At 34.2% G+C, this 21,622-nt stretch overlaps 1 protein-coding gene across 1 annotated transcript; it reads right to left on the bottom strand.

The window, feature by feature from the left end:
• Positions 1–872: 872 nt before the first annotated feature.
• LOC141406465 (probable cytochrome P450 4p3) lies at positions 873–21,517 on the bottom strand. Its single transcript, XM_073991941.1, has 7 exons — positions 21,168–21,517; positions 20,888–21,088; positions 2,711–2,792; positions 2,526–2,641; positions 2,186–2,465; positions 1,232–1,767; positions 873–1,158 (listed from the first exon to the last, which is right to left on the bottom strand). Exons 1-7 carry the CDS (start codon positions 21,358–21,360, stop codon positions 989–991), a joined length of 1,578 nt encoding a protein of 525 aa, XP_073848042.1. The 5' UTR covers positions 21,361–21,517; the 3' UTR covers positions 873–988.
• Positions 21,518–21,622: the final 105 nt, after the last annotated feature.

Here is a 21,622-nt window from a genome sequence, read left to right as displayed (position 1 = left end):
TGTAATTTGGTATTTAAGGTTCTTGGTGGCCACGAAACTTCTCCACTAAAAGTCGTCGTTTTGGTATAGCCCCCAGATAACGGTTCCTACCCATTTTCGGTATTTTGAGGATTTTCGCTAAAATTTTTAAGCGAAATATCTGTAATGTGGCATTTAAGGTTCTTGGTGGCCAAGAAACTTTCCACCAAAAACTGTCAATATATGTAGGTCCATGTGTTGCTATAGCAGCCATATAACGGTATCTCCGGAATTTCGATATTTTGAGAATTTTAACTACAATTTGTAACCGAACTAGCTGTAATTTGACATTTGAGGTTCTCTGTGGTCATGAAGCTTAGTTTATATTTACATTAGGCAATTTTCCTTGCGGCAATTGTCAGTTTGTTGGTGAGAGAGGGTGTTGAGAGACAAAGGGTTACCATATGCCTCACCCCTCTCTCCATCAAACTGACAATTGCCGCAACGAAAATTACCTAATGTAAATATGGACTAAGCACCAAAAATCGAACTACCTGTAATTTTACATTTAAAATTTCAGTGGTCACGAAACTTCTTCACTAAAAATAGTCAATGTTTTGGTATAGCTCCCATATAACGGTACCTCCCGATTTTCGGTATTTTGAGGGTCTTAGCTACATTGTTTGACGCAACTACCCGTAATTTGACTTTTGAGGTTCCATGCAGTTATAAACTTTTTAACAAAAAAATTTAAAGATGGGTATACACTTTGACATAGCCCCATAGGCGGTACCTTTCACCTGGCTGTGCACATTTTTTAGATTAGATTAGATAATTAGGCATTTGGGGTATCCATGGTCGAAAAATGTTTTCACCTAACATTGTGAAAGGAAATTCCATTTTAATTAAGACTATTTTATGGTGGAGGGTATAAAAAGTTCGGCCCGGCCAAACTTAACGTTTTTCTTGTTTTTATTTGCGATAGAAAATATTTATTAGAATTTAAAAATATGTATGTATATACATATTTTCATTGTAAAGCGACACGTTTTCTTATCTTAATTTTTATATCCGCTTTGGTGCGTATCAAAAGTCCTGCATGAAAACGGAAATCTTCAGGACGTGTTACAGGTTCCAATTCAAAGTTCTTAAGGACATATACCAAAAGAGTTTTCATTTCCAGCAAGGCAAATTTTTGACCTAAAAGAAACCAGAGTTTTAGATAAATATTTTTTGCAACTTCATAACATCAATAATTTATTTCACTACCCACCAATACAATTCCTCTGCCCAGCACTAAAGGGTATAAAAGCAAAAGGATGACGTTTATCAGCCTGAGGTGCCATAAAACGTTCAGGATTAAATTTTTCCGGTTCATCGTAATATTTGGGATTAGTGTGAATATCATAAATGTGGATATTTATTTGTGTTCCCTTTGGGAACAGTAATTTTCTATCAAACACTATATCCGAGGTACATTCACGTACAATACCCGGTACAGAAGGATATAAACGCTGTGTCTCTTTTATAAAACAATCTAAATATTTGAGATTATTTAATTGTTGTATAACCAATGATGATAGATCATCATCTCGTATGTGTTGCTGCATTTCTTCATAACATTTACGTTGCATTTCGGGATATAAGGCCAACGACATGAGAGTAAAAATCAAATTCATGGATGTTGTATCGAATCCTTCAAACATAAATGTATCGACTTCTTCACAGATACCCTCGTGATCAATAAGGTCATCTTTTTCGGCACGCAGCAGTGTATCCAACATGGCATAACGACGTTTACGATAGACACTGGAGGAAGTATAAGGAAGTTATATAATTTAGAATTGATGGGAAATTATTATTAGATAGGAACCCAAGCATAACACTGCTCTACATAAGCATAAACTTATTCACTTTATTGATAAATGAAATTCTTCTTTGAGCTTGAGGTCATACGTTTTTTATTATTTTTATCTTTTCATAATTCCAATATTTGACTTAAATATTTTTACGTAAATTATCTTCCCTGAAGATGCAATTTTAAAAATTGCGAAATATTGGAATTATGAAAAGATAGAAATAACAAAAAAAAACGTATGACTTCAAGCCCAAAGAAGAATTTCATTTATCAATTCGTTATAAAGGTTGAATAACTACAAACAAAATCACTTATTCACTTTATATAAATGAAGCCCAAAAAAATGTGTGATTATATATAAAAACCTACCTATTTTCATCTACTTCATTTTGTTTTATATTCTGCTTCTCCTCTTCAATTTCTTTACTTAAAAGCTCTCGTCTCTTCTCAATGATACCACTTGAGAAAGCATGCAACTTATCCATCGATTTCAAATATTTCTTTCCCTCGCCACTGTTATAGTAAATGGTATCAAATCCCTTTAAGGGATTTTTTAAACGATCCAAGAGGTTTTCCTCTACTTCGGCAATACCCTGACGATATTCATCCCCATCCAAACGATCGTCCAGACAAACACCCAATGCAGTTTCTAAACGACAGACAATATTTATATTTCCTTGAGATTTTTGCAGTGATTCTCTCAACTTACCACAAACATTATTCAGTGTTACCCTGGGAATTAATTCACTCAGGGAGATGATGCCATTTGAATTCTCCTTTTCCAACAAACCATTCAAGTTGTTTATGAATTTTGAGGATTCGGATCTGCATGTGCATATAAAACGTAAATTATAGCATTATTGATCTCTTTTAGATTCGAATGGCATTACTTACTTAAAGGTTTCCATAAATTGGGCCAAAATGTTGAAATGAAATGCTGGTGTCAGCAAACGTCTTCGGGTATGCCATTTTTTATCTGTAATAAATTAAGAGAGGTGTTTTTGAATGTGCTGATGAATAGATTTGTATAACACGAACAAGTAAAAAAGTGTCAGTACTCGTAGGCTTTGCCGACATATATATATATACCCTCAGCCAATGTGACGTGAAACTTTCTCCTACGGACAGATGGAATGTATTTAAGGTCTCTTCAGAATTTTATGGCCCTTTTTGGACATTTGAACTTGCCGACAAAAATGTGGATTAGGAATTAACTGCACCAAGACACAAATGTTAAACAAAGGGTATACCCTTAGGGAGAACCGATATGGGTCATTTTAAAAGTTAAACTAAATTTTGACAAAATATTAGAAGATCCAAAGTTTGGACCAAATTTCTTGCCCATTGTCCTAGCACTTCAGTGAAATTTTTTAAATATTGGGGAGAAGTACCGGATTTTGTGGACCGGTATTGCCCCATGAAACTAAGTTTGGATATAATATGACGAAGACCAAATGTTGGACCAAATCAGTTGAACAGTTCGAGAGTTATCGTGCTCTCCGACCGCCATAGGGGTTTTACACACATAGGGGTTTTTACACCTTTCGGATTGTTTTCTCAAAAAGTATAGACTTGCCCCTGAAAAAACTTTTACCGTCGTATTTGAAGCAGGGAATGCAATTTGCTTCAATCAAAGCAGGTCTTAAAGTGAACTTATCCGAAATTTTGTTTGGGAGGTACCCGAAGGAGTGGGCAAATATAGTCCATATTCGAACCTGATATATATCTGGTAGATATATTAGGATGTGCAAAGTATGGTTTACACCGGTCACTCCCTTCAACAGTTATCATGCGCACAATTTTTCCGAACATTTTTGAACATTTGTGGGGGAGGTACCTCAGGGTGTGCACCGATATGGCTTATCTTCAAATTTAAACTATGTTTGGACAAAATATTACCAAGGCCAAATTTTGGACCGAATCGATAGATCCGTTCGAGAGTTATCTTGTGCTCCAACCACTACACAAGGTGTCATAGGGGCTTTTCGCAACTTTCCGCCCATTTTCTCAGGAAGTATGGACTTGCCCCTGATGAAACTTATACCGTCGTATGAGGGGAAGTGAATACAAGTTGCTACAGCAAAAATCAAAGCAATTCGAGAGCAGGTCCTAAACTGCACCTTTTGTGTGGGAGGTACCCGAAGGAGTGGACCGATTGAGTCCATATTGGAAACTCATCTACGTCTTGTAGAAATTTCACGATGTACAAAATATGGACCATATCGCTTACTCCCTTCAAGAGTTATCGTGCGCACAAATTTTCCGAACATTTTCGAACTTTTGTAGGGGAGGTACCGGAAGGAAGTGGTCCGATATAACATGCAATCCCACGGTAGCGGGTTCTAACGTACCGGATTGACCCAAAACCATAGTGTTTCGGCCAGCGGCTGCCAACCCAGCATTAAGCCTATGCTTTTACGTAGGTTTCATGTTGCTACAACAACAACAACAATATAACCCATCTTCGAACTTAAACTAAGTTTGGACAAAATATTACGAAAGCCATATTTTGGACATAATAGGTTGATCCGTTCGAGAGTTATCGTGCGCTCCAGCCAGCCAGACAGACAGACGGACGGACATTTCTAAATCGACTCCAAACTGTCTGAAACGGATTTCGTCCAAACATACTTGGGGTCTAAAACCATTATTTTGATGCGACACATTCTGCCCGTATGAAATTGCATAAATGTTGAGGGTATAAAAAGACAAAATTTCTTTATAAGTATGTTCGAAAATCGATGTTCCGGATTTGTTTGTCATTGTTGAGATTTGATGCACAAATATTCAGCGTCGAGGATCATCAATTTATCAGGGACGACAATTAACACACAACCGATAACATATTTTAAAAAAGTATTTAAAAAGTCGGGTATTTTGGCTCCAAATAAGTACCTAGGGTCAGAACACAACCGATACAGGAATGCTGTATACCCCCAACGAAGACTATATACCGAATTTTACCCATTTCAGTGGGATATAAAAACTGAGCGTATAAAAAACTATACATATCCATTTATCCAGGTTTTAGTCTAGCCTCCCATCAAGCGGTACTGACAATATTTCGATTTTCGGTATTTTTAAGGTTTTAGCCTCATTATCACACCGAAATGGCTGTAATTTAGTATTTAATCCTCGCTGTGGATATAAAACTTTCCACTAGAAATTTATCGGTATAGGTCCACGTCTTCATATATCCCCCAAAGAACCGTACCTCCCGATTTTCAGTATTTTGACGATTGTGACCTGAATATACTACTGAAATGGCTAAAATTTGGTATTTAGACTTCGTTGGGGGTATAAAACTTTCGATCTGAAATCTGTCGGTGTATGCCCACGCCTTCTATAGCCCCCAAAAGAACTTTCCACCAGAAATTTATCGGTATGGGTCAACGTTTTTGTTTTTTGAAAGTTTTAGCCAAGGTTTATAATTATAATATATATGTATATATATATATATATATATATATATATATATATATATATATATATATATATATATATATATGTATATATATATATATATATATGTATATATATATATATATATATAAAATTCTCCTGTCACGGTGTTCGGCTTTGAACTCCTCCGAAACGGCTGGACCGAATTTGATGAAATTTTGTATGTGGAGTTTGTAGGTCTGACAATAGGTTTTTAACTACTTTTTATAGTGGTCAGTGGAGTGACCAGGGTACCTCCCCCACAAATTTTTTTAAGAAATCGTGAAATTAAAGTTATTTTTGAACGTTTTGTTTAAAAAACGTTTGCAATAATATGATTTTTACTGTCTTGATCTTGAATGGTCAGCAACGCGGAACCGGGTCAGCTAGTATATATATATAATATATCCTACCAAAATGGCTGAAATTTGGTACGTAGTCTTCTTTAGGGGTATAAAACTTTCCCCCAGAATTTTGTTGGTATCGGTCCAAACCTTCATATAGCCCCCATAGAACTGTACCTCCCGATTTTCGGTATTTTGAAGGTTTTACCTTCATTATCATAACGAAATGGCTGAAATTTGGTACGTAGTCTTCTTTAGGTGTATAAAACTTTCCCCCAGAATTTTGCCGGTATCGGTCCACACCTTCATATAGACCCCATAGAACTGTACCTCCCGATTTTCGGTATTTTGAAGGTTTTAGCTTCATCGTCATACCGAAATGGCTGAAATTTGGTACGTAGTCTTCTTTTGGTGTATAAAACTTTCCCCCAGAACTTTGTCGGTATCGGTCCATGCCTTCATATAACCGCCATAGAACGGTACCGATTTTCGGTATTTTGAACGTTGTGGCCTCAATATTCCACCGAAAGGGCTGAAATGTGGTATTTAGACTTCAATGTGATATAAAACTCTTCGCCAGAAATATGTCTGTACAGGTCCACGTTTTCATATCGCCCCAGTTCTGACTAAAATTCGTCGGTATAGGTCCACGTTTCGATATAGCCCCCATAGAACGGTACCTCCCGATTTTCGTAATACTGAAGATTCTGACGTCAATATCCAACCGAAATGGCTAAAATTCGTTATTTCGTCTTCCAAGAGTTATAAAATATTCCAGAAGAGTATTATCAGTATAGGACCACGTCTCCCTATATCCCCATAGAAGCGTACTTCTTGATTTTCGGTATTTTTTAAGTTTTAGTCACATTCTCTTACCGAAATATAGGAAATTTGGTATTTAGTCTTCCTTGAGCCTAAAAACTTTCCGTCAGAAATTTGTCGGTATAGGTCGACGTTTTGAAATAGCCCCCATAGAATGGTGCCTCACATTGTTTTACCTCTCTAATCACAAAAACACCCTCGGTTGCTAATTCGCTGCGACGAATGGTCAGCCGACTGTTAAATATGTAGCGTGGTTGTCGATTATGCCTAACGAAAAAAAGATTAGGCGTATAAAACGAAATAAGCAAAAATGTACAAAAATAAATATTCGTTCGGTTACTTATTTAGCCTTGTGTGTCAATATTGTATAGCAGGTGAAGTGTACAGTTAAGGCTAATATTTTTAGATGCTGGCTTTTAAACCCTGGCTGATCCTGATAGATTTATCCATTTGAACTTCTAGTTAATGTTGCGTGGTCCAAAACTTAACTGGCACATAGGCATGATAAATCATTTCTATCGTTGAACATTTATTTATTTATTAGAAATTTTTATTATAATAAACAAGTAAAAAAGTATCAGTCGGTTTGGCCGACAGAGATATACCCTCAGCCTGTGTATATTGAAACAATTTTTTCCCAAAAAAACGCATGTATTTAGGGAATTTTGGGCGTTTGAACTGACAAAAATGTTGATTAGGATTAGAGATCAAAAGTTTTGCGGAGGAGATACTAAAAAGAATGGATCTCCAGCCACTACATATGGTACCATAGGGGTTTTTTACAACTTCAGGGATGTTTGCTCAAGAAGTATGGACTTGCCCCTGAAACAACTTTTACCATCGCAATTGAGGCAGCGAATGCAAGTGGCTTCAACAAAAATCAAAGCGATTCGAAAGCAGGTCTTAAAGTGAACATGTATCCGAAATTTTGTGTGGGAGGTACCGGATGGAGTGGACAAATATTGTCCATATTTGAACCTGATCTATATCTGGTAGATATATTAAGATGTGTAAAGTATGGTCCAATCCGGCCACTCTCTTCAAGAGTTATCGTACGCACAATTTTACCGAACATTTTTGAACTTTTGTGGGGGAGGTACCTGAAGGAGTTGACCGATATGGCTTATCTTCGAACTTAAACTATGTTTGGACAAAATATTACTAAGACCAAACTTTGGACCGAATCGGCAGACCTGTTCGAGAGTTATTTTGCCCTCCAACCTCCTCACACGGTGTCATAGGGGTTTTTTGCAACTTTCAGGCTATTTTCTCAGGAAGTATGGACTTGCCCCTGATGAAACTTATACCGTCGTATGGAGGGCAGTGAATACAAGTTGCTAAAGCAAAAATCAAAGCGATTCCAGAGATGGTCCTAAACTGAACTTTTCCAAATTTTTGTGTGGGAGGTACCCGACGGAGTGGACCAATTGAGTCCATATTAAAACCTGATCTAAGTCTGGTACACGCTCCACGATGGGCAAAGTATGGACCATATCGGTTACTCCCTTCAAGAGTTATCGTGCGCACAAATTTTCCGAACATTTTCGAACTTTTGTGGGGGAGGTACCGGAAGGAGTGGACCGATATAGCTCATCTTCGAACTTAAACTAAGTTTGGGCAAAATATTACGAAAGCCAAAATTTGAACCGAATCGGTTCATCCGTTCGAGAGTTATCGTGCGCTCCAGCCAGCCAGACAGACAGACAGACAGACGGACGGACATTGCTCAATCGACTCCAAATTCTCTGAAACACATTTCGTCCAAACATACTTGGGGTCTAAAACCATTATTTCGATGAGGCACATTTTGCCCGTATGAAAGTGTATATGGCGAAAAACAAAAATTTTTTACAATCGATGAATCCGAGTTTCACCCTTTCAGAATTCGCGAACTGTTAACATATTCTATATAGTATGATATACATTCTTTAAACTGAAGTGTTTTAGGAGGAATCCCATAAGGTCGACCATTAAAATTAATTTACGTGGAAGCTGTGTTGGCATCAATGTAGAAAAATAGGTAAAAATGGGTTGAAGCCAACAAGTTTTTTTATGCTCCCTTCCGATTTTAGGCTTAACCTTACATTTTATAGACATATGCCCAAAGAAAGACTCAAAGAATACTTCATTGGCAATATGATACTGGTGTATAATTTTTCGATATATCCACTGCATCCACCTAAAATAGATGCTAACATTTTGAAGCCGGAATTTCGGGGTTTTTTGAATTGTTTTAATAATTCGGACGCGCAACAAGATAATATTCAAAACTCACATTAGGATTATAAAACTCTTGATTCTACGTCGTTTAATGCATATCTCATGAGTGTGCTCCTTACAGCATCCTAGTAATTGGAGTCTAAAGGCCAATATTTGATGTGTGATTTTTTTTAAAAAACCTATTTTTTGCGTTTAAAATTTACAAGTGCCATTCAATTTCCTTTGTACCCCGCGTGAATTTAGTTTTTTTACGCGACGGATCAAATGAGACCTTCCGTGAGCGAATCCATCCACTAAAACCGCGGATATAGATACCCTGAAAATAGGAAAAGCAGCAAAAAATTATTTCGAAAAATCCGCGTACTAAACCGCGATTTTCTTGAAATTTTTTTACGTAAATGGAATCCTTTATACGCGATTATAATATTTGCGAAAACGCGTGTCATAAATCACTGAGATTCGCGCGTAATATGGGTTTTTCACCAAAAATAGAATGTGGAGGCACATCCGCGGTTCTTGAAGAATCTAATTAAAATTGGTATATTTGGACGTATTTTTGATAGGCGCTGACGAAACCGGATGCGCATCAAAATCGTATGCACATTGCGCGACTTTCACCAACTTTAAGGTTTTTTGCAGTGTATGATGCAACTGGTGGCACACAATGGCCCCTGAGTGAAACATCGAAATATGCATAAATTTTGACAGAGATTGATTCGCTGTATCCAAAAACGGATGCGCATCAACCGACTTTAACTAATTCGCGAATAACAGGCTTTTTAATTATAATATTAATTGAATGATTGTAATTTCAATATTACTCTTAATTTCCTACCCTTATAAGTTATCACAGTAATCAGTTAAACTCTCGCGATGGTAAACCATATGTTTTGATGAAGTTTTAACTGTATACATTCATTATTCTATGGGATTTTAGCAAAATAGTTGGAGAACTCCCAAATATTTTTTTCTAATTTTTAGAATCAAACCAAAAAAATATCTGCAACAATATTTTCCAACAATAAGTTTTTCTCTTTTGTTGTTGCTATAATATGCAATTTATGTACCCAATCTCTATAAATTTGGTATCATATTTTTCAACGCATTGTCTAGATTCCGCATATATTCTTTAATTTATTTTTGAGGGTTTGTACGGATTCTGGGACAGGATAATTTGGATTTACTTCAAAATTTTTTTATTATTTGTTGACTTTCCGCGAAAATAATAATAAATTTAATAACTATTTAAACATCTACGAATAGATATGGACTGCTGTTAACGATTTATGCATACATTTTCTCATAACAACAAAAAAGATATTTTTAAATATTTTTTCTTTATATGAGAATAAAAACCGCTATAACTTTTGCGCGCATTGGCCAATTTCGTGAACGCGAGCAGATTTGAAACCGGATTTTTTTCCTTTACCTCTGTACCAAAAATCGTAGATGTGCTCGTAAAAAAAATTTTTAATTTTTTTCAAATGGAATTGTAAAGGAATTTTGTTATTCGCCATATACCCTTCATAGCTTAAAGGCTGAGGGTATAAAAATTACAATAAAATTATTTAAAAATTAACACCAGCATCTAGGGCTATCGGCTAACGTTGAACATATTTTGACAAAAACAACAATCAACAGAAAACATATGGGTATTTAAATGTATGGTAAATCTATCATACTATGTATTTGTGTACATATTTGATTCACAATTATGGACTGTGAACTTTATACAAATATAGGAACCCATATTAACTGGTAATTGATTGACTAATATAATGTACAGTCGAAATCGCTTATAACGTCGGTCAAGGGACCGACCAAATTCGGACGCTATAAGCGATAGTCGTTATAAACGATATTAATAGAAGAGATCAAATTATATTGTGTATAGTGACTTTTGGGTACGAATACGTTGTTTTATTAAGTAAATATTCAATTCAATTTTGGAACCTTTTATTCTATATACTTTCGTATAAAGACTTAAAAACAAAATAATAAATAAAAAATAAAGACATTAAATTCATTCGTCAGCAGATATTTTACGTTATATGATATGTTTTATTTAAAATAGCCTGTTATTTTAGTTTTGGCTTTTTTTTTGGAATTCCTAATGTCCAATTTACATTAGCAACTTTTTCGTCATTTAGAGCATTTTCGTCATTTATTTGCTAAAACAGGCAACATTTTGCGTCATTTACCATACAAAAATAAATGACGATAGCGACGTCATTTATTCTAAACAACGCACGAAAACCCCATACTTTTATACGCAACCCTGCTTTTTCGTCATAAACTACCAAAAAATGCAACTGTTTTATGATGTCTTTGTTTGGTTGTGTGTGTGTTGTAGAAAAACAAAAATACTCAAACGATGACAAAAGTGAAAATAACCCAGCCAGCATTTTTTTAAAATTTTAATCAAATTCGAGTCTTCTTCGATCCGACTGCACGATTAAAAGATGGAATATGAGCTCATTTTCTGATCATAAATGACTCCTTTGTCGGTAGGAAAACATAACCTCAGGCGACTCGCCTAGGCAAATCACAAATGAGTCTTCCTCTGCATTAGTTTCGAGTCATTTTTGCCCATTTTCTGATAGTATATAAAGTCTTTTTCGAGTCGTATTTCAATCATTTATTGGTGATTTGTTGATTACTTTGGGACTCTTTTTCGAGTCTTTTTTGGGTCATGTTTATAATCGTTTATGAGTCTTTAGGGGTCATTTATTAGACAAAATAAATTAAAAGAAATTTCTCTTTATTCTTTTTTGTTTCTTTCCTTTGTTTTGTTGTCTTTTCTGCTTTGTTATGTCTTTTAATTATTCTTTATGTTGCGCGGTGAGCAGAGATCATCAATGAGTTACTTGTCCCCGTAAGCCAATTGTGCACGCACAAGTTTTTTGGGCCTTTTGCTTTTTTAATGCGTGTGTTTTCTTGCACTCTGTATTTTTTCCACCACCACCAAAAATACTTGTGACGCATCAAGACCGTTGCTTGTGCGTAATAAGTAAAACAAGTATTCATCATATTTTGCACTGTTACAAAACTCGCAATCGTAGATAGTTTGCCAAGTGACTTATCAAGTGGAAGCACACACACAACATTACAAAAAATAAGCATTTCTAATTTTATTTTTTGTTGTTTCGCTTGTGTGTGATTTTCTTTATTTGCTTGGAATGTTATGCGTGCTTTCGAATGCTCTTCTAACCTTTGAAAATCAGTGTTAGAAAATTATTTTTGCTCTCACTCTCTCGGAGAACATAAGACAAACGGTTGAATTACAACCCAGTGGGAAAATTGGGAACATATTACATTGAAAATATATTAATTAACGCATTATAAGCAATACGTTCCAAAACGTATCCGTAAGAATCGAGAAAAGAATATAATTGGACAAAAAGTTAAATTATTAAATATATTATAGAAGATACGTTATATAATATACCGTAAAGAATCGAACGAGTAATTCCACTTGACAAAAAATTCATATTAATTACCTCTTACATTCCCAGTGGATACGACAAGGGAATGCAATGTTTCTTTTTGTATTTTTTTTTTTTGTTTTTTTTTTTTTTTGTTTTTTTTTTTTTTTTTGTAATCCCGTTATCTGCCGACGCCTTTAAGTCGCAGCATAAATTTGCCAGTTTTGTTTGTGTCGTGTAACAATAAAGACGTAATTTTGTAAAAAAATTTAATGAACTATTTTAATTTCGGTTTTCAAAGAATGAATATTCTTTTTTTGTATTCTATGAATACTTTTTTAACTACATAAAATCTTTATATTTCTAAATATAAATAAAAAATGAATTAAAATTAATGGTTTTCTATTTTAATCCAATAAATTACTTAAGGCATACGGGGGAATAAATTACTTATAAAAAGAGAATACATACATAATACGATGCATTTCAGTATATGAATTCCATTATATATTACTAAAAAACTATAAAAGAATATACCCATTGATTACACGATGCTTTCTATGGATACTATAAAGGAATATATTATTTTCCTAGGACATGCACCGTGTTACTAATAATGTATTCGGTAATCAATAAAACATAGTGGCTCTGTATTACCCCTTCGATTCCCATCGATTACATTTTCCCACTGGGAAGGGTTGAAAACAACACTTGATGTGCGATGAGCAAGAAAGTAAAACAGAAAATGTAATTGCGTATTTAAAACTACTTGGCAAAGCATACGCAAGTGTCAAAAAATATCCATTTTTAAATAACTTATTTTTTGAGTGGCTAGCCACACTCGTACATATTTTGAGAATGGCAAGCAACACTTGCATTTATTTTTTAAGAGTAGCAAGCCGCACATACGCTTGTTTTTTTGCATGTGGCTTATGAGTGTCAAAATCAGCTACTTACGCAGTTCTCTGGCGGTGAGTATACTGCTTCTTCATTTCACTTGGCAAAACCTGAACATGTGTTGTGTTTGTTTATACCTTTAATATTATACGTTACATTTATATCAAAGTTTTGTAGAAAGTGTATATGAGAATTATTTACAACCAAACAAAAATAAAACAAAACAATCAGTTTTTAATCACCTAACTGTTCCAAATATGATCAGAATATACATAATTATAATCACTTTTCAAACACCTGTATGACACTTTTTTGATTAAGCATTTTTCAATCTTCCAGATGATCAAAATGTGACAATAAATAACAAAAAATTGTCACATTTTAAACACCTCAATGATTTATTTGTGATTGCTACACATTTGTTGTTGTATTTTAAATTGAACTCTTTTTAATCATTACAGGGAGTAACTTTCGAGTCCCTTTTTGATCACACAAGCGACTTAATCAATTTTTGATCACCAAAAGGACTCTAAAAAGACTCCCCAATATGATTTTTGAAAAAACAGTCTTCTAAATGCTATCTGGGAAATGGTTAAAAAACTTACAAAAATTTTGTTTTTTTGTTTTTGTAATTACTTTAAGTTATTTGTATTGTGAAATTCCTATTTTTCTGAATAAATATATTGTGTGCGTGTGTTTGAGTTATTGTATAAGTGTGTATGTGCGATTGTGTGCGTAAGCAAATGACGCAAAAAACAGATGTAAATACACTTCATTTGATTCTAGGATTTCGTAAAACGAAATCATTTAATGTGCATATGTAAATTGGACTTAAGTTTAAATTTAACTCAGATCTGAGTTTTGAAAGGGTTTCCAAAACACATTCTGTGTTGTAACGTCTTCTGAGTAAATAAATTTTTAAAGATTTTCTACTGTTAGGCATGCCTCTAATACTGAGGGTAATTGAAATTCTGGTTCTGTAGGATCCTCAATTTCTTCGGTAGAATTGCCTTCATCTAAAACTTCCAATATTTTGTCGTCGTCATTATACATGGCCTCGATGGTAACTAATTCATCAAAAATGACAATGTTATGAAAGCAAATAGCAATGACAGAAGACGCTACATTTTTCATGGCTTCAGCTAACAATAACACTGTATCCAACAAAATTAATTTCGTACTTTCTTCCTTTTCTATTCTTGCCAGAATAGTGGATATTTGTCAATCCCGGTAATGCGATTTTATTATTCCTTGATCTATGGGTTGTAAAACAGATGTGACATTGGGTGGCAAAAAGCCAAGGTTAATTGACTTGAGACCGCCTATATGACAGTCGTAATTCAGTTGTCTAACACCATCTTCGAACATGTTGTGCATACGTTTGGTGGTTTCTTGTTTGAGTTCAAAAAATACATACAACAAAATATTGAGAATTGTTCTTCCTTGTATGATTCGACGTTATAACCGATAGCAAAATTCAAATATTTCACAAAAATCCGACGTAACAACCGATTTGACGCTATAAGCGATGACGTTATAAGCGATATTTATTTGTGTGGAATATAAGGGACAGAAATTCGGGTCTTTTGGATTTCGACGTTATAAGCGATATGACGTTATAAACGACGACGTTATAAGCGATTTCGACTGTATTTATAAACAACGAGATTATTAACGAAGTTATACAGTCGGACCTCGATTATCCGTAGTGCCTCCATTACGGATAATCGACTTTCCCGGATAATGTTGTAACAATTTTTAATAAAAAGTAATAAATAAAAGTAAAAATAAATAAGAGCAATTAGGAATTTAATGCGAACTTAAAAATCAGTAGTTTTTGTCCATTGAAATACGGTCGAATGAATTACAATCCCGGATCATAAATCGGTGTGAAATTAACAAAACAAATCTGGTATTCGTTTTCGGTACAATGGAGGTTCGACTGTATTTAAATATTTGCTGAGTCAGCTACCGCTCATTTGCTTTGTTTTGAAGGGAACCCGATTAGAACTAGAACTGATAAAAAATTTAAATCAATTAGCTTTTTTTTGTACCATCAATCAATGGGATGAATGGTACAACGTACAATTCGAAATTGTACGAGACATGCTAATATATTTGTTCGAAGATCAAGTTCGTTTTATATAGTTTTGAACTATATTCGAGCCGATAACCCACTCTATGGACTAAATTGTCATAACTGATACAAGTTTTGATGTTACCCTCACAACCACCGGTTTTTAGGTTTTTATTCAGAGAATTAAAGGTATAGTATTTCCAAATTATTTAACTGCAATTCATGACTTTGGGTTCTCAGTGTACAGAAAACAAATTAAAACAGACATACAACCTTTGGATACATGCAAATGGTAATTTTCTATTACAAAATACTGTGTTATTTGCTGTTTCGAGTTCTGAGGAACAAATAAGGGTACGCATTTTTTATACTCCCTCATAGAGACATCGTGGAAAATACAAGACTAATGGGTCGATTCCGCATTGCGAGGCGAGTCGTGTCGCGTTGCCAAATGCAATTTTTCGATTCCGTACGGCAATATTCGCCTGACGCCGTCAAATTTTGTCGCCATAAAGTTCATTTTCGGGCGACAACAAATTGGCTGTCGCCGTGCATATTACAAGTGAATAAACGAATATATGAATAAAAACGAAAAATTGAAACATAAGTAACATTTTTGTTTTTTTAAGTGAATTTGTTTAATATTATATACGTTTTTGGTGTTTGAGTACTTATAATGGCAAAAATTACTACAAAACAGCAATTTGAAATGCTGGTTGAAAAAATGGAAGCCCACCTAAACGTAGCTCGTGGAGTCAGGCTTTTTGGCGAAAGTAAGGTCACTAAGGCAATTAAATAGTTGTGGTCCACCAACCCGTGCAGATGAATGGCGCAGAGTGTGTATTCGTTTTAAAGCTACAATAAAGAAAAAATGAGCTAATAATAAGAAAACCACAACTACACCAACGTTTACACAATTTTTCCTCTATTGACAGCAACACTTCTCTAATACCACTGACAATGTGGGTTGAGCCATACCGAGGTAAAAGTTATTGCCATTGCAAAAAACCGTACAACAGCCCAAACTTTAAGGAGTGGCTGCATGGCTGTTGACCTACGGCTTTTTAATGTCATTTTTAATACCTCTACTACATGAAGAACAGCGCCATTTGGAAGCCGAAAATAGCATTTAAACCTAAATTATAAACAATTATGTTGATGATTGTTGGAAACAAAACATCTACTCACAATCCTGATGCAGTTCTAAAGGATTCGATTTTCCTCTTACATGTCTTCTTATAGATGCTACCTTAAGTATATCTCCTCTATCATCAAAAAATGGTTCCACTGGCTTATAATTTTAGAAAAATAGAAAAATATTCCTTTTGTTTACAAATTTTTCGATATTTATTCAAATCAAAACAAAAAACGCTCCGCTTCTATCGCTTTACGTAATACAAATGTTAAATTTTGTCGCAGAGAGGACTGACAAGGCAACACGACTCGTGTCGCAATACGGAATCGACTCATAAATTGCCTCTAGCTGATCTAGTTATGTACTTCGCTGACGCACTGGTGAATCTCAATTGTACCGCTGATACTGATAGATATCTCCATTTAAAATGTTGCGTTGTCCAAAACTTAACTGGCACATAGGCGTGATAAATCATTTCTACCGCTGCACACTGGTCCCAAACTGCGACAAAAATCGAAAAATCGATATCAGCAAATCTCTGCGACAATTCAGCAAATTTTCTCTAAACATATTATATTTTAATATTCCAGCACTGTTTTTGTAATTTATAACGGTATTTAACAAAACAAAACAGAAGAAATTGACATTTACGTATGATCTCTTAAAAACTTTAAAAACATCAGTACGGTTGTGACTTCTTACAAGGCAAGTAACTCAAAATTGAAAGGATAAAATTATTTTTTTTCGAAATGGAAGTTTTAATACAAGGGGTTTTAATTACTTTTACATAGAAATTTGTACACTGTACACATTATTCCCATAAAATGTGCTGGAAGTCACATTTTTTATAATACTTTTTTTGTGGATGTTTTTTCCAAGTTCTAAAAATTGAAGTAGAGTTTTACTAACTTCGCCATCCTTCGCCACTCTCCAAATTTTTTGAAGAATGTTCGAAATAGTGTCAAGTTTACAAAAAAATTGGTTCCAGCTGCATATATTTGCATTTCCGTGTGTGACATTAAAAAATACTGACGATGCCTCTGGTCGTTTCATTGAATATGCCGTATTACCGTATTCTCAGTTTCTTCTTTGTTTTGTGTTTTAATTGTTTGTTTTGGTTTTTATTCTTTAAAGATTTAGACATTCTTGGGATCTTGGGATCTTGGGATCTTCTTATGACTGTATTTTTTACATTTGTATATTTTTGATATAAGTGTGATGCTACATATAATATGAAAAACAAGTAAAAATGTAAAGTTCGGTCGCACCGAACTTTATTATGAAATATTCTGACCTCAAATGGAATAATTTGTTTCCTTTCCTGTCCACGATACCAGTCGGAGACGTTTTTTTGCCCAGTAAGAACTCCAAATAGCACATTACAACCGATTCGAACCGAAAATGTAGATAAAAACCTCAAAATATCTGAAATAGGGAGGTACCCTAATAAGAGGGCTATACCGAAACCTGGACCTAAGACAACAATTTTTGGCCCAGAAGGTTTTTGATCATTGAGAACCCCAAATGGCAAATTACAACCAATTCGGGCCGAAAATGTTGATAAAATCTTCAAAATACCTGAAATCGGGAGGTATCGTAATATGAGAGCTATACCGAAACCTGGACCTAAGACCACAATTTTTGGCGCAGAAGGTTTTTGACCATTGGGAACCCCAAATACCAAAAATGTAGATTAAAGCTTCAAAATATCTGAAATCGGGTGATACCGCTACATGGGGGCTATAGGAATGGATGATTTTTTGGCTAAAGTATTTTTGACTTATTTTTAGCATATACTGAAAAAATCAGATTGATCCTACGATTATAAATATTTTTGTCGCACCTTCCCATACAATTGGAACCACTGTGCGCTGAACATTTATTTATTAATTTGAAATTTTTATTATAATATAAAAAATTGCAATAAAATTATATAAAAAATAACACTAGCATCTAGGGCTATCGGCTATCGTTGAACATATTTTGACAAAAACAACAATCCACAGCAAACATACGGGTATTTAAATGATCAATGGTTACCATAAAATACTCAAGCGTGTACCAAAAAAATCAAAAAATATTTAAAAGGCAAAATACTTTTTTGATGTAAAATAATTTGTGTTGTTATAGATTTTTGTCAATATCTAGAATATTAAACTATCCACAAACATACTACATACAAATATTCCACTTGCGTCTTTTTACTTACTAAATGTTGCTGAAACATTTTTTCAGCAACTTTTCCTTTACACAACTGTCAAAATCTGCAACATTAGTAATAATTATTACTAATTATCACGTAAAAAGACACAGCTAATAATGGACCGTGAACTGTTTACAAATATAGGAACCCATATTAACAGGTAATTGATTGTCTAATAGAACGTATTTATAAAGAATGATTAGCAAAGTTATATATTTGAATATTTGCTGAGTCAGCTACCGCCCATGTGTTTTGTTTTATAGGGGAAACGACTAAAACTTGAATTGATAAAATATGTAAATAAATCAATTAGTTTTTTTATACCATCAACAAGTGGGATGAATGATATTCAGTGCCCTATTCTAAAGTGTACTAGACATTCGAATATCATATTTGATTCATTTAGGGGTCGATTATCGATAGCAATTATCGTTGAGTGGAGTTGTCAGTTGTCAAAATTACTTTATGTATGGCAACCTTCAACTGAAGTTGCGAATCTCAGTTGACAAAACGGCTACTTTTCATCAACCAGTTATTTTCAGTTGCAGTGAATATTTTCGAAGAAACAAGAAGTAAAATTGAAAGGAAAAAACATTTTCTTAACAATTGTTGATTATTTGCATGATTAATTAATTTTGTGTATCACAAAAATATGGTGAAAATAACAACAAAACAACAGTTTGAAATACTAATTGATAAATTGAGTGCAAATCCAATGTGCACATGGCTTCCATCTATACAGCCGACTACACCAGGGAATTTTGAATACAAATTATTTTGGTTTTGCCTTTTTTCCTCCTCCGTCAACTTCGAAACGATCCAATTTGTCCTCTATCAAGAGGAAAACTTCCTTCAATACGTTCGACAATGTAGATTGAGCCATGCAATTGTTGTAATCATTGCCATGGGACTCAACGCAGCTCACACATTTAAAAGTGGGGGAATTGATGTTGATCTGCAACTTACTTTGAAGTCATCCTTTAACGTTTCCACAATGTAAACTACGGCATCCTTTGGTAATTGAAAATACAACTTAAACTTAAAATAATTTACTGATTATACAGATCTTTCCAACATGAGCTTCAACTTAAGCAAGGTACACACTATCAGTTTTGACTGTCGATTTTTCGGAAGTATCGATAAATGTCAAACTGTCCATCAACCACAATATATTTTGTGGTTGCCTGATGACTGACAAAAACGAACGGCCACACTGGCAATCGACCGATTATTTGAGCAAAACTGACAGTCAAAACTGATCGTGTGTACCCCACTTTACAGTACAGATGGCAATTCTAATGGTTTCGACTTGTCCCTCAAATTTCTTCTAATAGATGTCATATCCTATACATTTTCTTAATCATCAAAAAATAATTTCACTGAACTCATCATTTTAAAATAGATTTTTTGACGAATTGTGGCTTTTGGATTTAATAGAGTTCACAAGTTTGAAAAAACACTGATCGATAACACGTTTATCGACATCCCAGTTGGGTTGACACCAATAATACAACATTTCATCTCAGTTGTGCTGACAATTGACAACGCAACTCAAGCTTAGTGGCAATGCATAATCGACCCATTAGTTTTGGTTTATGTTGCATGCGATAAACAAATCTATGCAACAAATTGTCAAAACTGGCGCCCAGATGTGACCCGCATATAGATTTTTTCAGGCATTTATAGGTTTATATGCATACTTTTCCAAATTAATTGACTGTAATTTATAACTTCAGCTTCTCAGTTTACAGAAAACAAATTAAAACGGACATACAAACTTTTGATGTACGATCTATAACGGTACATTCATTCTATATGAAGTATTTTTAAAAATAATGCGTTATTTGGTGTTTTGAGTGCTGAGGAACCAATATGGGTACGATATCTAGCTCATAGAGACGACTTTGCCTACCTTTTATTAATTTTATTTGTGGGAGATAAAAGACAGACATATACCTATGTCTGCTCCAGAATTACAAGAATCTACGAATTTTTACTATTTTTCGATATTAGCTGCGTCTTTTTACGTAATAATTAGTAATAATTATTACTAATGTTGCAAATTTTGACAGTTGTATAAGGGAAAAGTTGCTGAAAAAATGTTTTTATGCAACATTTAATAAGTAAAAAGACACACCTATTATAAAGGAAAAAAATAGGTTTGTCCTCGTACATACTAAATGTTGCTGAAACTCCTTTTCCAGCAAATTTTCCTTTATACAACTGTCAAAATTCGAAACATTTGTAATAATTATTACTAATTATCACGTAAAAAGACACAACTATTATTACAAATTATCGAGTACGCAGACAGGCGTAGAGCTGGCAAAAATCGATGGCACTATCGATAGTATTTGGTCTGTTCCAGTACTGCAAGAATCTACTAATTTTTACTATTTTTTCCGATAACATAAAGGAAAAAATGTTATCGTAATAAAAATTAGTAGCTTCTTGCAGTTTCTGTAACAGAATTTATATAAACTTATAATCCTAACCCTCATACATACCTGTACTTGTTAATAGTCCCGTCTTCAAAAATGTATGAAGAAATGTATAAAATACACCCTTTGTCAAGATGCGCGAATCATTCAAAACTAATTCAGCTTCTCTGGCATCAATGACATTGTAGACAGGGTTCAATAGGAAATATTGGATATAGCCTCGTTTAAATGTTTTAGCAAAGGTGCGAGAATAATAGAACATTTGCTCTAAACAAACAGAAAGAACACATACAAACATATCAATTAATAAACGTTTACTTTCATAGCCGACACACACTTCACAAACCTAAATTCATGGAAAGTAAATCGAAATTACTACCCCAAAAGCCACCAACTATAGAGGCAGTATTATCAATGGGAGATCCATCAATTGTTTTAATTTTCCTTGCAAAAGAAGATATGGCATAATCACGATTTAGTTTAATCAAGAACAATGTTAGGGCGATTGCAGCGAAGGGAATTAATAGTAGCAACAACATATTTATTTAGTTGTTGTTCGAAATGACCTCTATATAAACACTTGACCTCTATATAAACACACACTCCGATTGCAGCAAGATACTTTTATCAACTTGGCTACCGTCCGTCTTGATCTACGTTGATGGTTCTGGGTAAACTAAATGTGTCTAGCAAGTCGATCATTCATTCATTCATTTCGATGTTTGATGCCACACATAAAAAATAGGTTTGTTAATTTCAAATTTAATTTATGGAGAGCACAATCGGGATTGAGAGCAAAGT

The sequence above is a fragment of the Musca autumnalis genome, unplaced genomic scaffold (assembly GCF_047663935.1).
Source record: "Musca autumnalis isolate F117 unplaced genomic scaffold, ASM4766393v1 scaffold_5, whole genome shotgun sequence".
Taxonomy (NCBI): Eukaryota; Metazoa; Arthropoda; class Insecta; order Diptera; family Muscidae; genus Musca; species Musca autumnalis.
This window is presented reverse-complemented; position numbering and strand designations above follow the sequence as displayed.

Bases quoted from the DNA above. Each gene is read 5' to 3' on its own strand.
- LOC141406465 (XM_073991941.1), bottom strand. From the start codon at position 21,360: ATGTTGTTGCTACTATTAATTCCCTTCGCTGCAATCGCCCTAACATTG. The intron at 2,793-20,887 runs GTATGTATGAGG...AATTTATTACAG, and splicing joins GGGACTATTAACAAGTACAG to ATAAAAAATGGCATACCCGA. The intron at 1,768-2,185 runs GTAGGTTTTTAT...TACTTCCTCCAG, and splicing joins AATGAAGTAGATGAAAATAG to TGTCTATCGTAAACGTCGTT.